Source organism: Lonchura striata, chromosome 1, assembly GCF_046129695.1.
Source record: "Lonchura striata isolate bLonStr1 chromosome 1, bLonStr1.mat, whole genome shotgun sequence".
NCBI lineage: Eukaryota > Metazoa > Chordata > Aves > Passeriformes > Estrildidae > Lonchura > Lonchura striata.
Window position 1 is genome coordinate 34,779,670 of NC_134603.1, and position 25,742 is coordinate 34,805,411.

Consider the following 25,742-nt stretch of genomic DNA (forward strand, 5'->3'; position numbering starts at 1 on the left):
TGTGAAGAACACATAGTGTGTATGTCCATATACACAGACACATATTTTACAGGAAAATAGTTGTTTAGAGTGAGTAAAGTTGCAGTCTGGTGACACAGAAGCTCCATCTTTCAGACCTATTTGCAAAATCAGATACGGATAAGCAGCAGCACTCACTCTTCTTCCTGAAGATAATGTGTTTTTTGAAATAACAAAGATCAACAAACCAGACCACTGCCCCAGTAGGTATTCAGGTGTGGCTGTTCAGGTATCTGCATTCAAATGTCTTCATCTCATGTCCTGCCTTCCTGTAGTGACCCTTTTTTTTTGTTGTGCTTGGAAATTCAAAACATCACAAGCACGGGGGTTGTAAAAGTGAATTAATAAGCATCTAGTCTATTGCTCCTTCGGTAGGAATATTGCCATACTTGGAATTGTAGTTGTGAAATTCACATTTCTTCTATGTCAGTTTCTGTTCACCAAGTTGGAAGACAAAACCTGCTGCTGTGAGTAGGTCATAGCCAAAGTGTACCTCCTGGGTAACCAGAAATCCTCTTTGGACAGGGGGAATCAGAGAAATCTCTTTTTTGTAGAGCAGAATTACCTAGCTGACTCTTGTGTTGCATTGTTAAAGATTTCACAACTGTTAGAGTGGAAGTCTGCTGTCTGTTCAGGTTTTCAAGCATTGAATTACAAATCCTGTGATAACAAGGAATTCTCACATAAGCTGGTAAAGTTGGTTAAGGTTCTGACTCCTTGGAAATAGCCATTCAAATTCTCTTCACACTCTGCTGCTCATTTGATGTTTCTTTGCTGACTCATTACCAAGATTCAAGCTAATTGACATTGGCAGCTTGTGTGCTTACAAGAGAAGTCTTGATCAAGCCCAGTGGTATTATACATTGCTGAGATACTACTATGAGGTTACATATGTATGTACAGAAAAATAAATGCTCTAGAAAAGTACTTCAGGTAGGTAAGGTTCTAGCTTTGACAGTCAGTCTTCTCCAACCAAAGTGTGGATGGAACACATCCAGACTCTGAGGCAGGCTGAAACATGAGAAGTTTTTCTCTCAGCAAACCTCTGAGATCAGAACTACTTGCCTCCTTTTAATGTTCTGTTCTTTTCTGTATTGCTTTAAAAAAAAATTAAAAAAAAAAAAGCCCTCCGTACAGGGTATGTGGAATTACCCAAAGTGATTGCAAGATTCCTGCTCTTTTTTTGATGGTGGTTCTAGGGGAGTTTGGAGATTGCTAACTTTGCAGTGAGAAAAACTCTGGAATTTTTAGCAGTTTCTTCATATGAGCTTTCCCAGATGTGGGTTACAGTTTCAAGCCTCCAAAATAAACAATAGCTGGTTTTATTTATAGGTATTTCTCACTATTTTTGGGTGATAATTTTGCTGTAATTGAGATGTAGCTTAAGGATGGAATTTTGGTAGAAGCTCTTACTTCTGTATGATAAGAAATAAATTTTTTTTGGGATGGATTTACTCACTTGATTCTAAGTGTGAAAAATTCTCCACTAAGGTATATTCTCAGTCATATGTTGTGTGTTCCAAGTGGCAAGATTACCAAAGTTTCGTTGAAAAATTGAGGGGAAAAAAGGGAATTCTTGTGTGTTCTACTTTTTCACTTCTATCTGTTGCTCCAAATGTGGACAATTTTTGGGGACTAAAATAATTTATACATGGATAGAGATATAATAATTAAGTAATTAGGATAATTAGGACTTACACCAACATGCAACTGTTCACTGAGACAGCCAGCTCATACAAGGGAAATTCATAATGTGCTTCTCTTTTTTGTGAATTAAAAATATATTTAATTTTACTTGTAGTGGCACAGCTTTTATTCCTCTTTCTTCCCAACCCATTCTCTATCCTTTTTTACCCATTTTTCAATTTTTTTCTCACTGTAGTTGGTGGAAATGTGGATTGGAAGCAGATAGCAAGTATTCAGGAATCCATTGGTGAAACTAGCTCCCAAAGCGTTGTTGTTGCTGTAGACAGGTACTGTATTAAATTTCTTGTTGCCACTTAAAGTTTTTCAAGCAGTATTTGAATACCCTGTGCTAAGAAAAGGACCTTACTAATTTAATAATTGATTTGGAAAAAGCCTACATAAAAACAACCATAGAGAAGTGCTTTTCAGCTGGGGGGGCGGATTTTTTTTTTTTTTCTATCATGGGTATTTGTGCAAGAAGGAGCAGGGCAAAGATTAGGCAAGAAACTTCTTTACTGATAAAAAAATTATTGCAGAAGACTTACAGAATGGAGTCTGCTGTAGTGTCTGCTGAATCTTGATTTGCTGTGTATAGTAACAGGTTGCAAATCTCATTTTGCCTTAGTACTGATGGCATTATTGTCAAAATATTTTTCTCCTAAATGTAATTACTGACTCCCTGCTTTCCTCTGGGTTATGTAGATGTTGTCTGAAATGACCAAAATTATTATTCCAGTCTTCTGTTCTATCAATCACATTTATTTTAAGTGGATTTGGCTAGGCAGAATACATATTGTGAACATTCCCTGTTTATATCATACCGTAGTGATCAGACTGAAGTATTCATGGATCTTGCTTGCTCAGCATCTAAGAAATCAGAACATATAATTTTCTTATTGGTTGTCAAAATTGATGAAGATACATCATTTTGAAGGCTTACAAACATTTCTGTGGTTGAAGTACGGGCAGCAAGATCGATGTCAGTTCAATGAAAAGTTGTTTTGCAGTAAAATCACATCAAGTGTGCTGGAAGCTTGATGTCAAACACATAATAGCTGTCTAGGTTTGCAGTGTCCCTCCCTGCTTCATAATGGGAAGTGTTTCAAATATCTGCTTTTCATGACAAATGGATATTATGCAGTCTGGAGACGTTTGTGTTCTGTATTTCTATCAGGGATGATAAAAGCTGACAGTATTCTTACTATGTCTTTACAATTGTAAAAAACTAATTGTTTTTTAATAAATAAAGGGAATCAGAGACTTGCCTATATACTGTTAAGGAAAACAAGACAAGGAAGCTTGAATACATTTAGCAGATGCTTTTCTCTAAGAAATTTTAACCATGTCTTTAACTGCACTTTACAGAATATTTACAGGATCTACAAGGTTGGATGGAAATGCTATTGGTAGGTTTCATCTCTTCCCTACCCCTCCCCACCCCTGTAAACTAAAATTAGAAAAATATTGCATCAAAATCTGTGGTCATTTAACAGTGGATTTCGTTCGCTGGCTTTGTGCTGTGTCTATGGATGAGCTGCTGTCTGCTACCCACCCTCGAATGTTTAGTCTGCAGAAGATCGTAGAAATTTCTTATTACAACATGGGCCGGATAAGGTTACAGTGGTCTAGGATCTGGGAAGTTATTGGCGATCATTTTAATAAGGTATCCCTGTTAATGCTTATAGTGCATACTCCTTCAGTTCTTGATACAGATTATTTTATTTTGAGATTTATTGGAAAATCATGTGTTTATATGAATCATAGTGGTTTTTCTGGCCTTCTCTGTAAGCTTAAACCAACAAAAATTGTAAAGCTGGAAAGACCTACGAGAAGGCAGAGGTACACAGTATAATAAATATAATACCAGAAGCATACATTAAGTTATTTACCTGAGTCTAGAACTGGCTTCTGTTTGTTTTGTGCTGTAATTTTTGGGGGTGCTTCATGACGCTTAGTTTAAGAGGTTGTCTTCAAGTCTAAATTGACTCTTTATCAAATGAATGTTTGACATGCATCTTTAATACAGCTGTTGAAGTCTTTTTTACATGGCTTGCTTGTTTTTAGGAGGTTTTAAATGTCAAGTTATTTAACGTAGAAAATAGCTGGAATTAGGGATTATTGAATTGCATAAACAGTGTGGTTTATGGAATTGACTACTGTTTAATTTCGTTAATTTTTCTGTACTGCTTAGTTCTCTGTTATCAACTGTAAAGGCAGCTTGTGCTGAATCCATAAGAATTCTCATGCAAGCTTACTCTGCATTTCTATTCTACGTTCTCAGGTTGGCTGTAATCCCAATGAAGATGTAGCTATTTTTGCAGTAGACTCATTAAGGCAATTGTCAATGAAGTTCTTGGAAAAAGGAGAACTTGCTAATTTCCGATTCCAGAAGGATTTCCTGAGACCATTTGAACATATCATGAAGAGAAACAGGTAATAACATTCATTTAACTGAATTGCCTTGGATCAAAAGCATCGACTTTTGCAATTAATATTTCAAATTACTTCTGTAAAATCAGTCGTTAGGGAATTATACTATTCTAACTGATTATGTAATTTAGTTTAAAAAATATTGTTTGTTATGCCAATTTAGGTCTCCTACTATTCGAGACATGGTTGTACGGTGTATTGCACAGATGGTGAATTCCCAGGCTGCTAACATTCGTTCTGGCTGGAAAAACATTTTCTCGGTGTTTCATCTGGCAGCCTCAGATCAGGATGAAAGTATAGTGGAACTGGCATTCCAGACTACAGGACACATTGTCAGTGAGTATGGATGATACTCAGACATCATGGAAGGGAGTGTCACTCCCGAGACCAAGCAGCTTTGTCTTTGGACTCACAGCCTGCATAGTAGAGCCTGCTTCATATCTTGGAACCAATGATTCACACTTTCCAATCAGTCCTCTGGGAAAATGCTTATTATCAAAGTCATTCAATAACATTAGAGTTAATCGGTTTTCTTTATGTGTTTTAAAAAAAACTTGTCTGTTTGTAGCATTCTATGGTAAAACAACTCAGTCCTTAGATAATTTTATTTAATTTGTACATTTTATTTGAGTGAAGTATTCTGGGGTTTCCCCTAGGGGAAAAAAAAAAGGTACATATTTTACAATTAGGTTGTTTGCTTATCTTTTTCTGTTTTTCTGAATTGTGCTTGTGTAAGACCTGTATAGGAGAAAGTGGTGAGCTGGGGGGCACTGATAATTTTTTTTTCTCTCTATTCTAGTCTAGATCCCAGGCTTTAAAGGGATCTCTTTATTCTGTCTGAACCTCTGCAAGTTTATAAAACTGTTTCATCATCAACGAAGCATTTTTTTCCTTCAAAAGCAGCTATTTAAAAACAAGGCAACGTTGCTGGGGAGGAGGTCCATTAGTAGATGGAACTCCATGCTTCATGTGTCCCTCTTAAGCTGTGGTGACACAGACTAGTGTTAAACAGTAAGCCTATTGCTGTAGTCTTGCTTAACTGTTACATTTCCCTGCTTTAGTCCAGATGTTACCTTAATTTATTTTAAATACTCGCTGTCAAAATAAAATGCCCTCTGGGTATTTTTTTAATTCCTTTTTTTCTTTAGCTTTTCTTACTGCTCAGGCATTTGACAGCACCAATCAATGAACTAGTCTCTTGTGACTTCTGTTACAGACAGTTCATATTAGAATTAATAGATTTTAAAGCATGACACTTTTTTTTTTTCTCCTGTTCACACTTTTCTCTCAGCAATCGTGTTTGAAAAACACTTCCCAGCAACCATAGATTCTTTCCAGGATGCAGTGAAGTGCTTGTCTGAATTTGCCTGCAATGCAGCATTTCCAGATACCAGTATGGAAGCGATCCGCCTCATTCGCCACTGTGCAAAATATGTGTCTGACAGGCCTCAGGTATAGTCTATGTTAACTAAATTATAAGTGCTTTTATAAAGAAAAAATAATTATGCTAAACCTACTGGCCTGCCTTCAAGTTTCATGGATTAATGAGAAATGTACTTTATTCAGAAACAATAGTAGTATAAAATGCCACAGGCTTTGAAAGTATCAATGATTTTTCTCTTCTTTTATTCCCCTTTGCCCATCCGTACTGCCCAGTTCTGCTGGTGACTCAAACTCCTGAGACCTGATGGAAATAAACATATCTCAGGATCTGCTCTCTGCTGGGAAATGTGAAGAAATGGATAATGGCATAACCAAAAATGCTTGATATCCTCAAAACGTTATGCTTATATCCTCACTTTAACAGCTGTCTCTATAAATGAGAGCAGAGACTCACACTGAACTGCAAGCAAAAACTGGTGCTTGAATGTGTAATCTTGTTTATTTTTTAAAGTTTATTCATCATAATATACTAAGCATTAGTTTGAAAAACAGTTCACTTTCCCAGTGTTACTGTTTTGAATGCCAAATCATCCAAGGTATCAGGGTATAATACTCTTGCAGGAGAGATTGTTGTTTACAGTCCAAATTGTGTTTTGTTTTGAAGACTCTAACTTCTGTGACTGTGTAACTGTTTCCTTTTGAAGGCATTCAAGGAATACACAAGTGATGATATGAATGTAGCTCCTGAAGACAGAGTGTGGGTGCGAGGATGGTTCCCAATTCTTTTTGAGTTGTCTTGTATCATCAATAGATGCAAATTAGATGTAAGAACCAGGTAACAATCAGTATTTGTAATTCAAATTTTAAAAGGCTTACTTTATACTTTTAAAGCAAAAACAACTCTTGGTAAATGTAATCACTGTAAAATGACTTAAGTATTTAATTCAGGTGATACCACTGTGGACACAACAAACACCTTTTAAGTATACACTGGAATACAGAAATTAAGTCTGTGTTCTGTACATTTGAAATTTTGATTTTTTGTTATCATAAACAACAAAGTTATCTAGTTATGATTGTATTCTGTCTTGCTTATCCCACTTACCTTGGGGTTTTTAAAATTGGTTTTATGCCATGATTCATTAAGTGGTTGAGGATTGCAGAAATGGTTAAAAAAAACAAAGCTGTACTCTGATCTCGTGTAAAACTTGCTTATTTTCCTGGAATGTGATTTTCCCTTATAAAACATATTCAGTTACAGTTCTGATGTGAAATATGAGGGGTTGTACACAAATAACTTCAAATTTACACATTGGCATGGGAGCTGTGGATCTGGACTCCCTTTATAGCTGGTGAAGGTTAATAATTGTTTCTAAATTTTTGTACTTTTTAACTGGAAATATTTGTATATTAATTTTTGTGGCACTTGATAAAGGAATGGGTTTACTATTTTAGTTTACCACAGCTCAAAAATATTTTTTGCTATCGCCTGTGACTATAAAGTGCCTTTTTACAAGCTGATTTTCTACTTATATTTTGTGTACTCGTGTGTATGTATAATGTTCTCAACAGTATTTGAGTTTGTTATTGCTGCTGTAGTTGTACTTGGTCTCATTCTTGTCTTTCTGTAACTCTTGGTGTAAGTTGTTCTTTCTTCATTTCAGGGGCTTAACAGTAATGTTTGAAATAATGAAGACATATGGCCATACTTACGAAAAACACTGGTGGCAAGACTTGTTTCGGATTGTCTTCAGGATATTTGACAACATGAAACTACCAGAACAGCAGACTGAGGTGATAAAAGTGGAGGAGGATAATTTACATGAGAACTATATTTACAGAAGAAAACCTGTAGTATCATTTTGTCAAGTAATGTAGGGTAAACCTCAAAACTTGGATGGTGGACCTGTGGTTCTAGTAGCCTTGTTTTGTTTTAATGCCATTTTGTTGGCAGGTGTTGTCACTTCTTTCATTTTTGAAAGTCATATGTGTAAAAGGCATAGTTGTTTACACTAGGAACAACAGAAGAATTACATAAAATACAATGTAACTAGGGTTTGTAAGAGGAACTGTAGCTTTTACATGTGATGTTCGGAATCTGACACACAACATGCTCTCTTGATGAGGCTTGTAATCAGCAGTGAAGTCACAATTAGAAGAAATAAGTTATGTTAATTCAAATTTTTTTGATGACAAGGTGAAAAAAAACCTCTCGGCTGAACTGAACCAAAAAAACCCATAACCAACTCACAAACAAAACCCACCCAAAACAGCACTGTGCTGTCATTGCACACTTTTGGCCAGCCGTCCAGGTTTTGATGCTAAGCCAGAACCAGGTACTGTTCTGAAAAACAACTGAAATAGGCTTTAAAATGTAATTGATGTGTAAATTATTACTGTTAGAAGTTAGATCAAAAGGGTCAGTTGTTTGGGAGACTTTGTCTGGCTATTTGTAGTAGGATATGTTTTGCTTCATTAATTCTTTTTCCCTGGAAAACATATAAACACAGCTTTAGCTTGGTGTTAAGTCATTGAGCTAGGATTGGACACTAAGACGGTTGGTTGTTTGTCTGTTCCTGTAGTTTTTTTAAACCTGCTAGTTGGCAAAGCAGGAGTTGAGGTTCCAGATTTTGAGGCTTTGAGGTACAGAAATTAATTTCATATCACTATTAAAGCAAATTGAATAAATACAAATGTTCATCTATATATGTATCCAGAGGTTTCACCTTCAGGTTGTAATTCTTGGGTTTTTTTGCCTCCTAGAAAGCTGAATGGATGACAACTACTTGTAACCATGCACTTTATGCAATCTGTGATGTATTTACACAGTATTTAGAAGTACTTAGTGATGTTCTTTTGGATGATATATTTGCACAGCTGTACTGGTGTGTGCAGCAAGGTAGGAACTCTACAAATTATGTTAAAACAGTGTTAACATTTTACTCTGTTGAATGTGAATGAACAAATACACTGCTTGTTCTTACAGACAATGAACAACTGGCACGATCTGGTACAAACTGTTTGGAGAATGTTGTCATCCTTAATGGTGAAAAGTTCACCCTAGAAATCTGGGATAAAACCTGCACTTGCATGCTGGATATTTTCAAAACTACAATCCCTCATGCGTAAGACAACTGTTAATATTTATACTTTGTAAAATAGTTTACCTAGATTATTTACCTATTTTGAACTTTTAGATATCTCATAGGTGGAGTGGACAAAAAATAGTTAAATGTGTACTAAAGAGAAACAGGCTTACTTGTAACGTGATGATAAATTAGGTGTAGGTATTCTTCTGTATTGTTAATGATGAAGTGTTAAAAACTAAAATACTATATAGGAGATAAGCAAAAACTCCCCAGCAAGCCCCAGAATGTAACATAAATCAGTTTGAAGGTTTTGGATTTTTGGAGAAGTACTATCTGATTTTTTTTGTTATTTTCTGTAATAGAAGATGCAGGCTTTGCTGTTTGTTATTACATGTGGAGCTTTTTCCATAAAATACAAAAATACTGCAACAGTCCTACAGATTTAAGTCTCTGTGGTTGATGGCTAATTTCTATCATATGTTTATATGAATCTTAATATTTTTGTGAAAATTTTCTTGGATATTTGGTAATATTTTGCATTCATATAATAACTCAGTGTGAGGTTTCTTGGAGTAAGGCTGCACGTTCCAAGTGCTATGTTCCATCCAGTTCATATTCTTTGCTTCTGGGACCTACTTCAGGCCTGAAGAAAACTGAGGCAAAAGAAACCTTCTGCATGTCAGTCTTTCCTTTTCCTCTAAAATTCCTCCAATTTTAGAGTTGCATATCAGATAGCACTGAGAGAGCTTCATTCATCCATTAAAAGCTAAAATCTGTCACTACCTCATGTATTTTTTTTAAGTAAGTAATTTTTTAATTCCATCAAAAATAAGTATAAAATGAAGATGAAATATGTGGGAGCTAGCAAGATACCTTCTGCATTTTGATAACTGCCAAAAATAAATTTGGAAGCTACATGTCTGGATGTAGAAGTCCAGCTGAATTAACCCTAACTTACTATGTCCTTTATTTAGAAAGATTTTGAAGTTAATATTTACTAGCATATGATCAAAACCTAAATTTTTGGGTGTTCTTATAGTTGAATATTAGAAACTTTCTAGAGCAGCATTTTGGATCTATTAATATTTAGACATACTCAAAGTACTCTTGCTGCCTTTAGTTATATCAAATTTGAAATACATGCATTATTTGCTTTGATGTTGAGGCCCTTCTGCTTCTGAAATGGGTTCTTTTTCTTAGGAGAGTGTCCAACTCCTTCCTTTAACTTTATTTCTCTTTTAATCTTTCTGTAACATCTTTTCAGAACTTCATTATGTTATTCCTTCCTAAATTTCTGGGAGGTTCCCAGCCTTTGTAGTCTCATTTTGATTTTATGTGAGGATACTCATCTTTTTTTTCCTTCTCCTTCTGAGTCCTAGGAGGATACTTCTTTTTTGCCTCTCATTTTATGGGATCTGGTTCTTTTTCTGAGATTCCTGGTTTGGCTACTATTTTGTATTGTATTTCTTAGTCCCTCTATTAGTCTTTTTTCTGCAATGGAACTTTTCCTGCCCTCCCATCTTTAGTTTTTTATTATTTTCTTTTTTGACAGTGCAGTTTTGATACAGTGGCTGCCTCAGTGCTTAGTGAAGGCAGATGTTCTCTTTACCTTTGTTTTTCCATGCCTGGAAATAACAAAATAGTTAATGTTGAAATGAAGACAGACAAATCACACGGTGGTATATATGAAAACTTTATGGGCAAGTGCTTTATTGCCAATTGTCTTTAAATAGTCAGAGGCTGCAAATCTCTGGAGTGTAAAGTATCTTCTGGCAGAAATTCTTATTGGTCTGATTAGGTAGGGTTACATTTGTTCTTTTTTAGCATTCATATGAAACATCTTCCAGGTGTTGTGCAGCTTCTCTGATTTAAAAGCTGCAATATTGGCTGCACGAGTTCTTAGTTGCAGTATCAGCCTCTGCTGGTTCTTGGCAAGTTACTTTTTTGCAAAGAGAGTTGATCATATTTCCTTGTTTGGAATATGTACTATAATATTTACTCAGCTACCAATTTCTGCAAGGATCAGTTACTAGAAGACCACAAACCATGCTGCTGCCAAGCTTCTACATATCACTGAAATGTTGATAGCTGAACATACTAATACAGAATGGCTAAAGTTGGAAAGAGCTCTGGAGGTCTTGTGGTCCAACCCCTCTGCCTAAGCATGGCAACCCCAGAGCACTTTTCCCAGGAAAAGTCGTGACTTTAAAATATCCCCAAGGAAGGAAGCTCCACAGCCTTTCTGGGCAACCTCTGCCTTGTGCTTGATCATCCTCACAGTGAAAAAGTGTTTCCTAATGCTCATAGGGAATTTCCTGTGTTTGTGCCATTGCCTCTGGTCGTGGCATTGTGAATCACTGGAAAAAGCCTGGCTCTGCTTTTCCCCCACATTTCAGATATTTATAGCATGTTGATGAGATGTCCTGAGCCCTTTCTTCTCCAGGCCTTTTCTTCTCCCTGTTGTCTCCAATTCTCCTCATGGGTGAGATGCTCTAGTTCCTTCTTCACCTTTGTGGCTTTTTGCTGAACTTTCTCCAGTAGGTCCATGTCTCTCAAACTGGGGAGCCCAGGACTGGCCACGGTGCTGGGCAGAGGGACAGGGTCCCCTTCCCACCTGCTCCAGCTCTCCTCACACAGCCCATGATAGTGTTTGCTTTCTCTGCAGCAAGGGCACCCTGCCCACTTATGTCCAGCCTGGTGTCCACCAGGATCCCCAGGGCTCTCTCTGCAGGCTGAGCTGCTTCCCAGCTGGGCAGCCCCCAGCACGTCCTGGGGCATGGGCTTGTTCCTCCCCAGGTGAAGAACCTTGTTCTTCCCTCACTGAACTGCCCAGGGTTCCCATCAGCTCATTTCTCCAGCCTGTGGAGGTCCCTCTGGATAGCAGCACGACCCTCTGGTATCAGCCACTCCTCCTGCGTTTGTGTCAATGAGCTTCCTGAGTCCTCTCTGCCCCATCACCCAGATCATTAAGATGGACAGATGGGACCCAGTATTGATCCCTGGGGTGTACCACTGGCCTCCAACTGGATTCTGTGCACCTAATCACCATCCTCTTGGCTTAGCTGTTCAGTCAGTTTTCAGTCCACCTCACTGTTAGCTCATCTAGCCCTTTGATTTCTGCTGATTTTAACAGTTTCTTTAATTTTTTTCTTTTAATTACTCTTCTATTTATATTTTTTGTTAATTTAAATTTTCTGAAGCTTCATGAAAGTTAGTCTTGGTTTGTTGGTGAGAAATCCAGTGTGAGTGCCCTCTTGTCTTCAAAAAATTCAAGAGTTAGAGTTGGTTTCTTGCACAAATTATGATGGTCTGGCCTCTACCAGCTCATAATGGCTCATTGTCCCAGTGCCTCAATTTATGATCTTGTAGCTTTCAAGAATCAATTTAGTTCTCTGTTCTGCTTTATTTGTTACCTTATTACATGTCTCAAGATTTTATCTTTTCTTATCAATCCACTTTGTCTTTTTAGTTTTTCAGTTTTCTGTTTTCTGGAGATCAGCAGTAATATTCATTTAGGATGCTTAACTTGGTGTAAAAGCTCTCCCTTATGAAATGCAGACACAAATGTCCAATACGTGTTACCTCACACAGATTGAGACTAAAGAGTCTGAGATCATGACCATGACAAGTAACTCCAGTCTTACTTTGCAGCAGTAGATTGGATAGAACAAAAAAACATGGGACAATTTAGGTTATTTAATCCAATTTCCCTCAATTCTTGGCAGGTACAGACAGTCTCAGTAAGTTACAATTAGTGTAGAAATTTTTTAGTGCTAAAGCTAAGATCCTCAAGACAGCAGTGTCCTAGAAGAAATCAGCAGGGAAGAGATCAGTATTGTCAGTGATTTGATACCTCATAACAGCAATGAATCCTGAGTTGAAGTGGTGAATTTTTAAGTGGAAATGGAAACATAATCCTGAAATATACCCCAGACAGAGAATGCAAAACATCTCCAAATGTTCATGTGATTTCTTCTGGAGTAGATTCATTCCTTATTCTAGGTCAAGTTTAAGGCAGTGTGGGAGAAAGGGAGACCCACTAATGGCACTAAAACACTGCCTTAAGACAAACCCAGTATTTCTGAGAAAAGCTAATCCACCTCGATATAGTCCACTTGTCCATCCAAGGTAATTGGCAGAAATGTTGAAGTTCAACAAACGCAGTACTTAACACTTTTAAACAAGTGTGAAAAAATAAAGTGCACGATTGTAAATATAGGTGAACTTAATGGGAAGAAATAATGATGTGTGACTTAATTAAGAAGGTTGAAGGATTTCTTTATTGTAACTATGTTAAAATACATTAATATACTATATAAAGCAAGATACTAAAACTGCATACTACTTTCCCTATATCTAACACAGTTCATGACCCTCTTGCTAGAGTCTAGCTACAGGTGGATTGGATTGGCCATCAGGCTCAAATAATTCTCACCAGAATCCAATCAGGCACTCACTCTAGGTAAATAATTCTCTAAAGACATTCCACATGAGAAAAACAAGGAGCAGAAATAAAAATTGTTTCTCTTTTACTTCTCTCTGTGCAGTTCTATTAAGAATCCTGAGAGAGGGAGAAATATGCTGCCGCAGTGCACTTAGAATTGAAAATAATGCAAAAAACCCAACTGTGTTGAAGGAGACTTTTTAGAGTGTTGGTTCTGATTTATAGTTCAAACTTAGTAAATCTGGGACTGGTTTTGTGTTTTCAAGGCTGCTGACTTGGCGACCGGTCGGTGGGGAGTTCTGCTCTGGCTCTCCCTCTGATGCAAAAGAAAAACTGGTAAGCTGCTGAAATAAAATAATAATTTAAGATTGCAAGAGCTCAGTAGAAATGTGTTGTGATGTAAAATAGGTGAAATATAATAGGTTTAAATACATTTTTCAGTTTTTATTTACTTGAAATCTTTTTCCAGTTCAGATGCTATTTAATCTTTAAAAATGGCAAGGAATTAACTGATAAAGAAGTATGTGTTTGTTTGCAGCAAAGTGGACTTCCAGAAATTGGCTGTAGGTAGTTACCTGTGTTTGTTTTAGGTAATGTCCTGTCTGGCAGGTTTTTCTAATACTGTATTTGGGCTTTGAGTTGTTTTGTGGTTTGGGTCGTGGTTTTCTTTCATTTTGATGTATTGGAAAGAAGAGAAACTGCTGAAGAAGGATAAATGGATAGACTGACTTTTTTATTTAAAGTAGAAAATTTGTATAACCATCAGATTTCTTAGTGTTGATTGCATAAACTGATGTGAAGTCTGGATTTGCCTGCAAGTGACAGCTCCTGTAGCTGCTTTGCTGCTGATGAGAATTAATTTAGCTTTTGGACATTCTCACAAGATTGCGGCATAAAGTTATTTATAGATTAATGAAGCACTTGATTCAAGTTGCTTAAGGATAATGGTCCAAATGAGCTTTACTAAGAGAGACTGACTCCCTCCATTTTTCTTTATTAAGTGTTACCACAATTCAGCTTAAACAGAGTAAATGTTTGTGAAGGCCAGTTCTCATTATATGGATATTGTACCTTTGTGCTGTGCCATGACTCATTTCTAGTGGTTTGATCTAAACATATTTGCTATATTTTTGATCCATTTATGTCAAATATAATAGCATGTGTAAATGGCAAATAAATGCCTTAGTCTTGATTAAATTGAAACATCTTTTCCCTTTGAAATAGTATAGCATTAATGTTTTTAAAAATTATTTTTATCTTCAGTGTAAAAATATATTTTGCAACTTCAGAATTAACAGAACTTGTGTAATTAATGTTACTAAAGGAAAAATATTTTGGCTGTCTCATTTAGTAGGATAGAATCTTTGCAGGCTTTGGCTATTTTCATCTCATTTTTCTTTAGGTTGCTCAAATATGATGGAGTGTTTTGCTATCAGTAGACATGATACCTATTAAAATATATATTTTTACTCAGAAGAGATGAAAACTTTGGTTATCTACTGATATGAGAAGCTGAGGTGTTCTTTACAGGATCCTGCCAGTAAACTTCCTACTCTTGATCTGGTAAAAGCTGTAGTAATTCTTGGGTGACAGAAGAAATTCTTGGAGGGAGTACAAAAACCTATCTGAAAAATGTTGCTCATTGCCTTTTCTGTATACTTAAGTATTTGTTACTTGTTAAATTTTCAGTTGTTTCTTAGTAGCTCATCTTTCTGGTACATCTTTCATGAATGCTTATAGCAAGTATGACTAAAGAGAGGGAAAGTGCAGAGTTGAAACAGCAAATGTCTTGAGCTCTGAAGAGCACTGCCCTATTACCAATTACCAGAAGTCTTCTCTAAGTTAATTACTTAATTTTTTTTCTTTCTTTTCAGGATACAATCTCCCAGAAGTCAGTAGATATCCATGATTCCATGCAGCCTCGATCTTCAGATGGACGCCCCTATCAGCCCAGCACGGGCGCTGCGGTAGCGGAAGAAACGAGTAAAGCCAGGCCAGCAGCAAGTGCGTGCTCTGCAGGGTTTGCCATTTGCTGTCTGTTTGCAACAGTGTGTAGTAGATGTTTGATATATTAGTTACAGCCCCAGCTGTGACTTCAGAAACCTGATGTGAAGAAATCACATTGTTTAAATTTTGTCTTCATGTAGTATGACAGAATTCTCTTGGACTCCTGTGGGTCCACATATTTTGCTTGTGTTTTAAAAATCTAAGAGTTCAACTGCAAGCTTCTAGGCTTTTACCCAAAGCAAAATATTAAAAATAGAAGGCTTCTTACAGTGCTATGTGAGATTTCTTTTTTTAGGATTAGGGATTTTTCAGTGCAAAATGCAACAGAAGCAGTAGCTAAGAAAGAATTCTATCTGTGATTTTAAGAGAGTGTATCAAACCCTTATTTAAGATCCTTGTTCAGTTGTTTCATTGCTTAAAATGGTCATGTGGTACATTAGTATTTGCCACAGCTGTAAGTAAGCATGATGACAAGATGACAATGCTGTGTTAAGCATCCTGCCTGGGAACAGCCTCTGGCTCATGCTATTGCACTGAAGGTCCAAGTCACTCATTTTGTTGATTTTTAAGTAACACTGAACCAGGTTGATCCAGTGTATCACAGACAACTTCAGGAAACAGTTTTTTAAGAAGTTCCAGTTGGTAACATGGTGATCTAGCCTGGTGTTAGTAAATCTGACAGGTGGATTCCAGGTTTGGTTACACATGTGCTTGAAGTTAAACTGTTCTTCAGCATGCCCTCAAAACAGAAAAGTTCTTTAGTTAACAAGTAATTTTCTTTCCTTTAAAGAATTTCCAGAACAGAAGTTATTTGCTGCTCTTTTGATCAAGTGTGTTGTACAGCTGGAACTCATTCAGACGATCGACAACATTGTGTTCTTCCCAGCAACTAGCAAAAAAGAGGATGCAGAGAATCTAGCAGCAGCACAAGTAGGTGGAACTGATAGGTACCTCTGTTTTTAACACCTTTTGATCCAAAGGTTTTAAGATAAAGTTTGTTTCAGATAACTCCTCTAGCATCTGCTAATTTACAATTTTTACATGCATTTGAGAATTTCCATTGGCCTGTTGAGATCTTTTACAACTCCTGTTAAATTGCATTTGCTGTGCCAGGACAGCACTGTGGAGATTAAAACATGTATTGTTCAAAGGGATTTATGTAACTGGCAGGTGGATACAACATATTTAATACAATAGTTTAAGTACAAGTACAGATGTAAACAGGGTGGGATTGAGTTATCACAGGAGCTTGCTGAAAACAGTTGTGAATTTGTAGTTCAAATCTTTTTCTTCCTTTTCCTCTTTTTTCAATAGAGAGATGCAGTAGACTTTGATGTCCATGTGGATACACAGGATCAAGGGATGTATCGTTTCCTAACATCACAACAACTTTTCAAACTTCTCGATTGTCTGCTGGAATCTCACAGATTTGCTAAAGCATTTAATTCAAACAATGAACAAAGAACTGCTCTCTGGAAAGCAGGTGAGCCAGTCCCCTTGAATTTTGTGACAGTGGGAATTGACACAAAAATAGGTCAGAACTACTTTGATGCCAAATGTAAAAGTTGAAGCTTTAGCTCTGTGAGTGTAGGATTCCTAAAGGGAGGAGACCTTATCTGTGGAGGTGTAAATATTTCTGGTTCCCTAAAATTTAAGTTTTCACTGAGGTACAGCTGATTTTTTGGCTGTAGGTGTGAGTCCCATGCTTGAAAACTGCAGGCACAAACACAGGTTTCACAGCCACTTGTAAGCTGATACTAAAAATGGGTTCCAACCACAATTACAGCACATATTAATTAATAGGTTAATTTTTAGCAGTGCTCCATTGTACTAAATGTTATGAGAAATTAATTACCTGATGTGGTTCTTCTGTCTGTGTGCAGAAGATGCTTAGAAAGAGAAGAGGGCGACTGTAAGAAAGAATGTCAGCTGAACCAAAAATCTAAATGGATGCTTGGAATTCCTGTAGGTTTCAAAGGCAAATCCAAGCCCAACCTGCTGAAGCAGGAGACCAGCAGCCTGGCCTGTGGGCTGCGCATCCTGTTCCGCATGTACACGGACGAGAGCCGCACCAGCGCCTGGGAGGAAGTCCAGCAAAGGCTGCTGAAGTAAGGTCCTGAGCTGAGCCTGGAGCTGAGCCTGTTCGTGTTGTTTCTGATCTTAAAGAAAGGGGGTGGGCTGTTCAAAAGGATAGACCATCTCTGTTTACAGTAAACTGGTAGAGCCAACACGTGTGTGTGGTGGTCACAGCTAATACTGAGGTTATGTTCTGTGGGGAGTGCTGTGCCTCCAGCTACTGATGTTGTCTCCTTTTTGTTCTCATTACATGTTTTGCAGGGAGAACAAAGATTTTTTTCACCTTTTTTGTATCGTGTGGGTAGGTGGGGGCTCTTCTTTAAAAAGGAAAGCAGCTGTCACCTAAACCCTGTTTTTTCTTTCACTAACCTCAGGTATTTTAGGGAACTGACACTGTTCTCATGTTCAGAAATGGACACTGGGCTTAAGCAGCCTTGTGAGTATAGAGAGGCCTTTGGCTCTTTGGTCACTGATCTGAATGGTTTTTGTTTATAACGTTTTCAAGTAACTGTTGGAATGAGGGAGGGCTTTAAACCTCAACAGCAACACTTAAGGTGAAGACTTTCAGGTTCACAGACTAGGAAGCAGAGCTGAAAACTGCCTGGTTACGTCAGCATGAGATATTCCTAAAGCCCATGTAATGTTTTGTCAGATACCTCTCAAAGAGCACTTGATACGTTTCAATTACATTCACAGACGGTATAATCATGTTTTGTCAGTACTGAAGTTCTAGGACTTTGGTTTTGAGTTGAATAAAGTGTCACTGCTTTCTGTCATTAGCCAGGCTTAGAGCAGCTTGCATAAAACAATGCTGTTCTACACCAGGGGCTCTACACTGCCAGAATTTGCAAAGTCAAAGCTCTCTTTCTGCAGTAGAGCTCAGAAGGAAATGTGAGTTGTTATTTTTTTGTGTCTTTTGTCTCCAGTGTCTGCAGTGAGGCTCTGAGCTATTTCCTCACTCTTACATCAGAAAGTCATCGAGAAGCCTGGACTAACCTTTTACTATTATTTTTGACTAAAGTCCTGAAGATAAGTGATGAAAGGGTAAGTAACTGTTTGGAATGATGTTTCAGATGACATGTACAGATAAGAAGTAGTTCCAGACTGGTTTGTCACACACAGTTACAGACTTGACTTTAAAAGCTCCTGCTGCTCTGTAGACACTCCTGTGTTGAGGGAATATACATTCAAACTGCACTTGACAGATACTGACACTAATAATTCAGTGTGAAGGTGCAGTGAGTGATAAAATGTGTCAGAAAAGTTTGAAGATGCTGGAATCCTTTAGAAGTGTGTGTTAAATTGCTTTTACCCCTCTCCTGCTGAGGAAGGCAATTAGTGATGATATTTTATTCAAAGAATTAACTCTTGTTTCTGCTGCCAGTGCTGCAGGTACATGTACACTTTGACCTTCTCCAAAGCAATTCTGCAGTAAATAAATCCCTGTTTAATCTCCCTCTAAGAACACTTGTCTGAAATAATTAAGTGATGAAAAAGGCCAACTGCAAGAAAAAAGCTCATAATAGAAAAATATTTCCTCTTGGAGAGTAAGCATTAGTAAGGAGCTTTGTGTAGCTGGTGAGCACTGTCAGAGTATATCACAGCTTTCTTAGCCTTATTCTAGCACTGCTAATTTCAGTTGTAATAGTGTTTCTGCTGTCACTTTGTGGATTTCTCACCCACATTTGGGAGAGTATTTAAAATTCTTATTTTGCAGTGTGCGTTCTGAGGTGTACTGATGTATAATAGAGTCATTTCTTGTTTGTTTTCTCCTCAGTTCAAGGCCCATGCCTCATTCTACTATCCTTTGTTGTGTGAAATCATGCAGTTTGACCTTATTCCTGAGCTTCGGGCTGTCTTGCGAAGGTTTTTCCTGCGGATTGGTGTGGTTTTCCAAATATCCCAACCAGCAGAACAAGAGTCTGGGATAAGCAAGCACTAGCAGATAGTGATGCTCTGTTTCCTATATTCCTCAGCTAAATAAAAGGACCAGGTAGCTGGGCCATTCTGTCTGGATCTCCATATAAAAGGTTTCTTTCTCTGGCAACGTGTATCCAAGGGTTAACGGTACAGATGCTTACAACTGTAATTAAGGCTTGCAACACTCCAGTCCCTCTCTTTCCTGGCGGATTCTCTCTCATTGGTTTCTCTTGCCTGGCTCCTGCTGAGCACAGAGCCAGTTTATAGCACAGTCCCCTTGTCAGCACGGGCTGCAGTGTCCTTTACTGTCCTAGACAGCAGCATAGCAACGGATGTTTATGGCGGGTGTGAAAGTAAAATGTACCCAAAGAAACATATATATGTAAAGGTTTGAGCTTCTGCGAGAAGTACAACTCAGGAGAGCTGTATTTTGAAGGATAAAATGTTTATAGTGAAAAGAAAATGGAGATTATTGTTCATGGAAAAAATATTTAGCAACTATGTCTGATATTCTAAGATTTTTGCACACTCAGGCTGTCTGAGACATTGGTAATCATCCTTCTGTGAAAATGTACAGAGATGCAGATCTGTAATATAAACTCTTTAACACTATACAGTTCTTCCCAAATTATTTTATTTCTGTAATACTGATTTGTTGAAAGCCCATAACTCTTCCTTGTTTACCAAATGCACTAGAAGTTTGGGTTTCTTTTTTGGGTTGTGATTTATTTTTTCTTTTTCTTTTGTTATTTTTGTTTTATTTTGTTTCATTGTAGCCCAGGAGTTAATGTTGCCGACAACAGTAGAAATATCACGACTGACCTAACTACCTGTAATATACTTGTTTTAGGGCTTTTAAATATAACGAGCCATTGAAATGATGATCCTTTAAGGACTGGAACTTGAATCACTGCAAACAAGTCTAGGTTGTGTCTGCTGTCAAATGTTTTTTGTTTGATGTAGATTTCACTCTTATGTACAGAATTTAATGTTGGATATATTAAAGTAACAAATCTGGCATGGTTTGGGGATGGTTAAATTTATTGGAAATGTATTCATACTGTGAATTGTGCTCTGATGGTTAACAGACGAGATTGTCAAGCATTCTGTATTACAATGGATGTAGAAATTTTTTTCAGATGGACAAAATGTATATGGTACAGATATGTAAAGTTTTCTATGTAAAAAAAATTCTGTACAACTTTCTGTACAATATTTGGTTCTCATCTGGCATATTCTAATCAGGTTATAGGTCAATAAAGTTTTTGAACTCTTTCATCAGTGCAATCAAAACCAGTCTAATCCACAGCTACTTGTTTCACAGTTTACTTTGCCTCTCATGCTTTTGTTTCAAAGGAGCAAACCCCAGACCTTGGGAGCAGAAAGCTGGGTGCCCTCTGCTTGACTGGGATGCCTCTTCTCACCATTAGAGACAAAAACAGGGGGAAAAGGAGTGGTAAATTAAAAAAAAAATAAAGGTGGGCAGGGCTGGAGGAGAATAAAAGTGCTACAGGAACTGGTCAGAGGGACCCTGTAGTGCTGCTCAAAGCTGCACTTTGCTCTCTGGGGATTAAAACACAAGCACCAAACAGCTGATGGAGAAAGGGGGAAGAGAAGGGCTGTGACTGCAGTGCTGCTGACTTGGAACACATCAGCCAGCTCAGCCGTGTCAGCAGCTTCGATTTTGTTTGAGTGGAATGGGATTCTTCTCCAGTGTATTCCCACAAATCTCCTGACTGGCACAGGAGAGCAGTGTGAAGAGCAAGGTGTGTGAGAGAGCCTCCTCTCTTTCAGGGCAATGTATCTGCCACAGACATTCACAGCAGGCTCCAGAAGTAAGTGTAAGCAGTTCAGTGAAATAGCTATTGGAAAAGCCAGAAAAGGAAATGAAAATGCTATGACCTGTGGTTCAGAGTTTGCTCACAAAGTTAATTGGGGTGGAGCAAAACCAAATAGCAATTACCAGAGTCAGGAGTAGAATTGAGGTTATTTGAATTAATTGTAGCCTTTACTCTTGGCTATATTTTACTTGTTCAGTTTGTTGTGCTGTGTTTTAAAACTGCTGTGTTAGGCCAGACCAGAGGTCTTTGTCTGACAGTGACCAGTAATAATTTTTACAGTGAGTATAATGTGTCCCATCCTATTCACTGTCATGCGTGGCTTTAGTAGACTTACTCTGAGACCATTGCCAGTGTCCCTGCTGCCCTCTTAAACAGCCACTGTTCTTGTGTTGTGTGGCCAATTGCTTTCTAATCATCTGTGTTCAAGACAGAGTAGTGAGTACAATGAACTGTCTAAAAACATGGGCAGTTGGGGTTTTGAGTCTTTCTGGTTTTAAACCTCACTGCTTTTTTGTTTTGTTGTGCACTACTCTTTAGTTATTATTTTATAGCCTGTCCTTCTTATGCCTTATTTATTGCTCATGTGGAAAAGAGCCAATACCTGTTTAATTTTGGTTCACTGGGAGATGAACTTTGGTGTCATCATAACTCTTCTGTGCCTCTGTTTAGCTCTTGCAATGCCAGAGCAGCACCAGGTATATTCTGGGCATTGTGTTCAACTTGCAGCTCTCTGAACACTCACATATATGATTGTTCTCAAAAATCTGGAGTTGGGGCAGAGAATAGGTGCTCTTTCAGTGATCTCAATATCCAGCAGGGCTGGGACTACAGATAACATTTATTTTGCAGGTGAGGCTGTCATGATCTGGAAAGATGCAAAGGATTCCGTGTCCTGAGTAGTGCCCCAGGGAGGGCAGCTGCAGGGAAGAGTTCATGGTACCAAGGGCTGCTGTGGTTTCAGGCCATGGCACAGGTGAAAAAGGTAATTCAGAAGGGTTGTGCCATATCCTGGCCTTGAACTGGAAGAAAGGAATGCCAGCTTCTGGTCTGTGACAGTTATGAAACTTACTGCAGTGGAACAAGTGTAGCTTTTTAGGGGAACACTTCATGCTTCTCTCTGGGGAAAAAATTCAGATTAAAATTAAGGAAATAATAACTAAACTCTGTAGGCAATTTGATGAGAAATTCTGCATCTAGCCTGGAGCTGGTACAGTGAATGTGTCTCAAACTTCAACTTATGAAGCAACTGGAGAGAGCCATCAGGGCAGGTGACAAAGTATAAAAGGTATGAGAGGGTGGCAAGTGTATTATTATAAAGCATTTTCACAAAGTTATTTCCTCTGTCTCTGGGAAGTCCAGACTGAAGCTGCCATGCAGCGCGAGGTACCTGCTCCAGCCCAGGTCAGGGATTGCACCAGGGCCCCTGCATGAGTGGCCACTGATGTCAGACCCACACTGATGAAACTTCTTACTGTTGAGCTAGAAATTCAGGATAAGAATTACCCTGACTTGGCAAATCCTCTCTGGGAAGGAACATGCTAAGCCCATGAAGAAGCTCAAAACCACAGGAAAGTACATCTGTCAGCAAACATTGCCTGCCATCATCATGGAACTGCTGTAGCCTTCAGATAGGTTTACAAAAGCTTGAAGGTGGCAATGTAAAAATAAAGACCTTTATAAAAAGTGCTTGTTTTCATCAGTGCTTTATTAGGGTCTTTTTTTTCCCCCTGTTGATCAGATTTAGGCTCTGGGTGAGAATTTCCTAACCAAAAGGAAAGCTGCAGCATTACCCCTGCTTCACCTTGGTTGTGTAGTTCACTGAACTAAAATATTGCTCCATGTCCTTCTTGCTAAAGCACTGTGCTCTCATTGAACAGATTTTCCATGTGTTTTTATTTCTTTGGAGACAGCCTTAATACTCCAGTCTGTTTAAGAGTAAATGAAAGCTGAAGCAAATCATAAGGAAATTGAACTCGGCTTTCACAATTTTTATAACAAAAATTTTAGTAACAAAATACTTTATTAACTCTTCAATCAGAAACATAAATCATAAATATATTCAACAATATCTGTATTTTCAGCACACAATAAGTTAGGGAATGTAAGACACATTGTTAATAGTAATTTTTTCCCATGGAAGTGTTAGCTGCGCTTTCATGCAGGACAGAATTATCCTATATGAAAACCAAGTGTCCTTGTTCAACTTACTCGCTCTTAGGGTAAAAACCTAATGCCCTTCTGCTCTTGGGCTGTTCTAATGCCAGAAAGTTTTGGAGTTTGACTATAAAGCTAAAAAACATCTTTGATTTAATATCAAATTCACACACAGCACACTCTGTTTCTGAGGCTGAAACTTAAGTTGTATAAAAAGTGCAAAAGCTGCCAAGCTTTTCCTCCATTTCCCACGTCACAGAAAACATCCCTGTGCTACATCTCCATTCCACTGCAGTGTCTGAGCCTTTATTATTGCTGTTTGCAGTCACACACACAGCTCCACACGCTGTGCACGGGAGTCCCTGGCAGGCGCGGCGGCTCCGGCCATCAGCCGTGCGCGGTGGAGAGGCCCTGCCAGCCCAGCGGCAGCGCCGTCTCCGGGCTCAGCTTTGCCGAGCGCGGCGGCTCCGCCAGGAGCCTCCGGAGCGTGGCCGACGTTCCCGGCCGCAGCCAGGGCTCCGTGGCCACGGTGTCAGTGGAGCTGGCCTGGGACTGAGCGCGCTTCAGGAGGTCGTCCACGTCCCCTAAGGAAATGTCATCACCTACGGGGAGAGTAACGTGTGTTAGACGGCACAGAAGCTCTTCCCACCACGACACTGGGCAGGCTTGGCTGCAATCAGTGCAGCAATAATGCTTTTAAAATATATATATAATAATGCTTTTAAATTACATTTCTACTAAGCACGCGTTCGCTGGTGTTCTGGGGAACAGCTCCCCCCAGCAGCTCACCAAGGGGATAAGGATACAGGCAGAGGTGGGTGGACACAGCAGAGGATTCTTGCTTTCCAAAAAGCTTCTATTTAGGGAGAATGAAATCTGTCAGTGCATATATGCATAAAAATGCATGTGAAAATAAGGCCATTCAATTACAGTGGCCTGACTGAACCTTGTATAGACGGTCTCCTACTGATGAAGAATTGTTTTAACTTGGCTTAACAGTGCAAATGCAAGTGAGCCTGTGCACCACAGCCCAGCACAGCTCAACCTCAGTGAAACGTCATGCTGAAACTGGCTAAGTTGGGATCTTCCAGCTACAAAAACCCCATCTAACAAAAACCAGAACTGCCTTGCCTATGAACTTGGGGTCCTTATCACTCTGAACTCTACTATTACTTGTTTCTATTCTGTCAGCAATTATACATACATCTAATGTCTTAAACAAATAGTTCTTAGTGTGGATTATCAAACAACATACATTTTTACTATATATGAAGGGGTATAAAGATACAAGTTCTCTGCTGTTCATTTTTTTGTTTCACAGCATCTAGTTTTTTACATACTTAAACCAAAAAATTATGCAAACCCCCTCTATCTATAACAGCTAAAAAATGCAATGTTTTCCTCTTAAAACTGATCCACATCAATGAAGAGGTTCTGGTTTCTTCATGCCAAAGCTGGGCAGAAACAAGTTAAAAGACTCTGATTAGGAGAAGAAAAACAACATTTTTGCAAAAACATTTAAAAAAATTAAAGCAAAACAAAATCGTATATTCTTTAGTGATTAAATAATTAACTTAAGCAATTAATAAGTGTCCTGCTATTTATGTATTTGGATGATTTTTATGAATTTCAGATTTTTATTCTGCAAAAATGATGTCTTTTTAAAAATCAGAATTTAAACCAAAGCTTCTCTGAAGATTCTCATTAAAAATTGAAAATTTATGGTCTAAGCATGGGTGTGAGAGCCCAAGGCCTGGAGAAGCAGCAGGCAGTTATGCAGGGGTGAAGGGAAGGACAGAACTGCACAATCCCACATACACTGGGAAGCAAGGGCTCAGTTTCCCTCTTGTTAGGTGGGATTGCAGGTTCTAAAACAAAATGTCAAATACTTTTTGTTCCAAAAGAACTTAGCAGGGATGATTATTCTGTCACAACACACAGACAGTGATCTGATCATCCTCCAAGCCCTCCCAATCTGGTTGAAACTTGTCTGCAACACTGAAGTGAGAGCAAACTTCCCTCTCTCTAGGGCCTGTCATCTCCTGTGCTTGAAGCTGGCAGAGTGAACCTCTTTGTCTCCTAAATCCTGGGCCAGATCAACTCTCCCCTGGGTTGGAACCCAGAGTTTTTTGCATTTGTAGGTTTAGAGGAGTTAACAGCACACAGCAGGACAAGTGATCCCTAAAGAAAATTAATTTTCTGTTTGCGGCTTTAAGAAATAACATCCAGCAACAATAAAAATAAGGCTGTTTAGAGACAAACTGGGAATGTGCAGGCCAGAGGGCTGCATTTCCCCACACTTAACTACTTCTGCCTTTAAAGCAAAGCCTTTAGATCTTGCAGATGTCAGAGGCAAGATCAACTGTTCTGCCAGAAGTAAGATCACAGTGCACATCACTGGATCAGACTCACTTGATCCTGCTTTTAGAAAGCCCAGCAGATCAGCTGCACTGCAGAACTTCTTCACTATGAATTTCAACACTTTGCACACTCCCTAAAAACCTGTCCTTAATTGGGACACATATCAAGACTCTTGATAATTCAGTTTGGATGTGGAGGCTGAGGATAAGGGAAGCTTTTCCATAGCATGAAATCCCGGTTTAGAAATTGAATGGAACCTGGATTCCTGCAGAACACCAACAGCCGTGCATCTTGTGTGCCCAAATCTGTGAGAATTCCCTCTTCTGATCTGAG

The 25,742-nt window shown here is 38.5% G+C and overlaps 2 protein-coding genes across 10 annotated transcripts in view; one reads left to right on the forward strand and one right to left on the reverse strand.

The window, feature by feature from the left end:
* Positions 1-20,361, forward strand: part of ARFGEF1 (ARF guanine nucleotide exchange factor 1) — an 84,611-nt gene extending 64,250 nt beyond the window's left edge. For both annotated transcript variants that reach the window (XM_021555587.3, XM_021555588.3), the window contains 17 exons: positions 1,901-1,991; positions 3,070-3,110; positions 3,198-3,367; positions 3,986-4,137; positions 4,298-4,470; positions 5,426-5,586; positions 6,222-6,352; positions 7,182-7,311; positions 8,281-8,416; positions 8,504-8,642; positions 13,317-13,386; positions 14,925-15,054; positions 15,848-15,987; positions 16,372-16,540; positions 17,027-17,165; positions 18,060-18,177; positions 18,911-20,361. In XM_021555587.3, the coding sequence (XP_021411262.2) occupies positions 1,901-1,991; positions 3,070-3,110; positions 3,198-3,367; positions 3,986-4,137; positions 4,298-4,470; positions 5,426-5,586; positions 6,222-6,352; positions 7,182-7,311; positions 8,281-8,416; positions 8,504-8,642; positions 13,317-13,386; positions 14,925-15,054; positions 15,848-15,987; positions 16,372-16,540; positions 17,027-17,165; positions 18,060-18,177; positions 18,911-19,075 (2,255 nt within the window). In that variant the 3' untranslated portion in view covers positions 19,076-20,361. The remainder of the gene's footprint in view (positions 1-1,900; positions 1,992-3,069; positions 3,111-3,197; positions 3,368-3,985; positions 4,138-4,297; positions 4,471-5,425; positions 5,587-6,221; positions 6,353-7,181; positions 7,312-8,280; positions 8,417-8,503; positions 8,643-13,316; positions 13,387-14,924; positions 15,055-15,847; positions 15,988-16,371; positions 16,541-17,026; positions 17,166-18,059; positions 18,178-18,910) is intronic.
* Positions 20,362-22,895: 2,534 nt separating this feature from the next.
* The window catches only part of CSPP1 (centrosome and spindle pole associated protein 1), a 61,919-nt gene continuing 59,072 nt past the window's right edge, over positions 22,896-25,742 (reverse strand). For all 8 annotated transcript variants that reach the window (XM_077783352.1, XM_077783348.1, XM_077783363.1 and 5 more), the window contains one exon: positions 22,896-23,650. In XM_077783352.1, the coding sequence (XP_077639478.1) occupies positions 23,436-23,650 (215 nt within the window). In that variant the 3' untranslated portion in view covers positions 22,896-23,435. The remainder of the gene's footprint in view (positions 23,651-25,742) is intronic.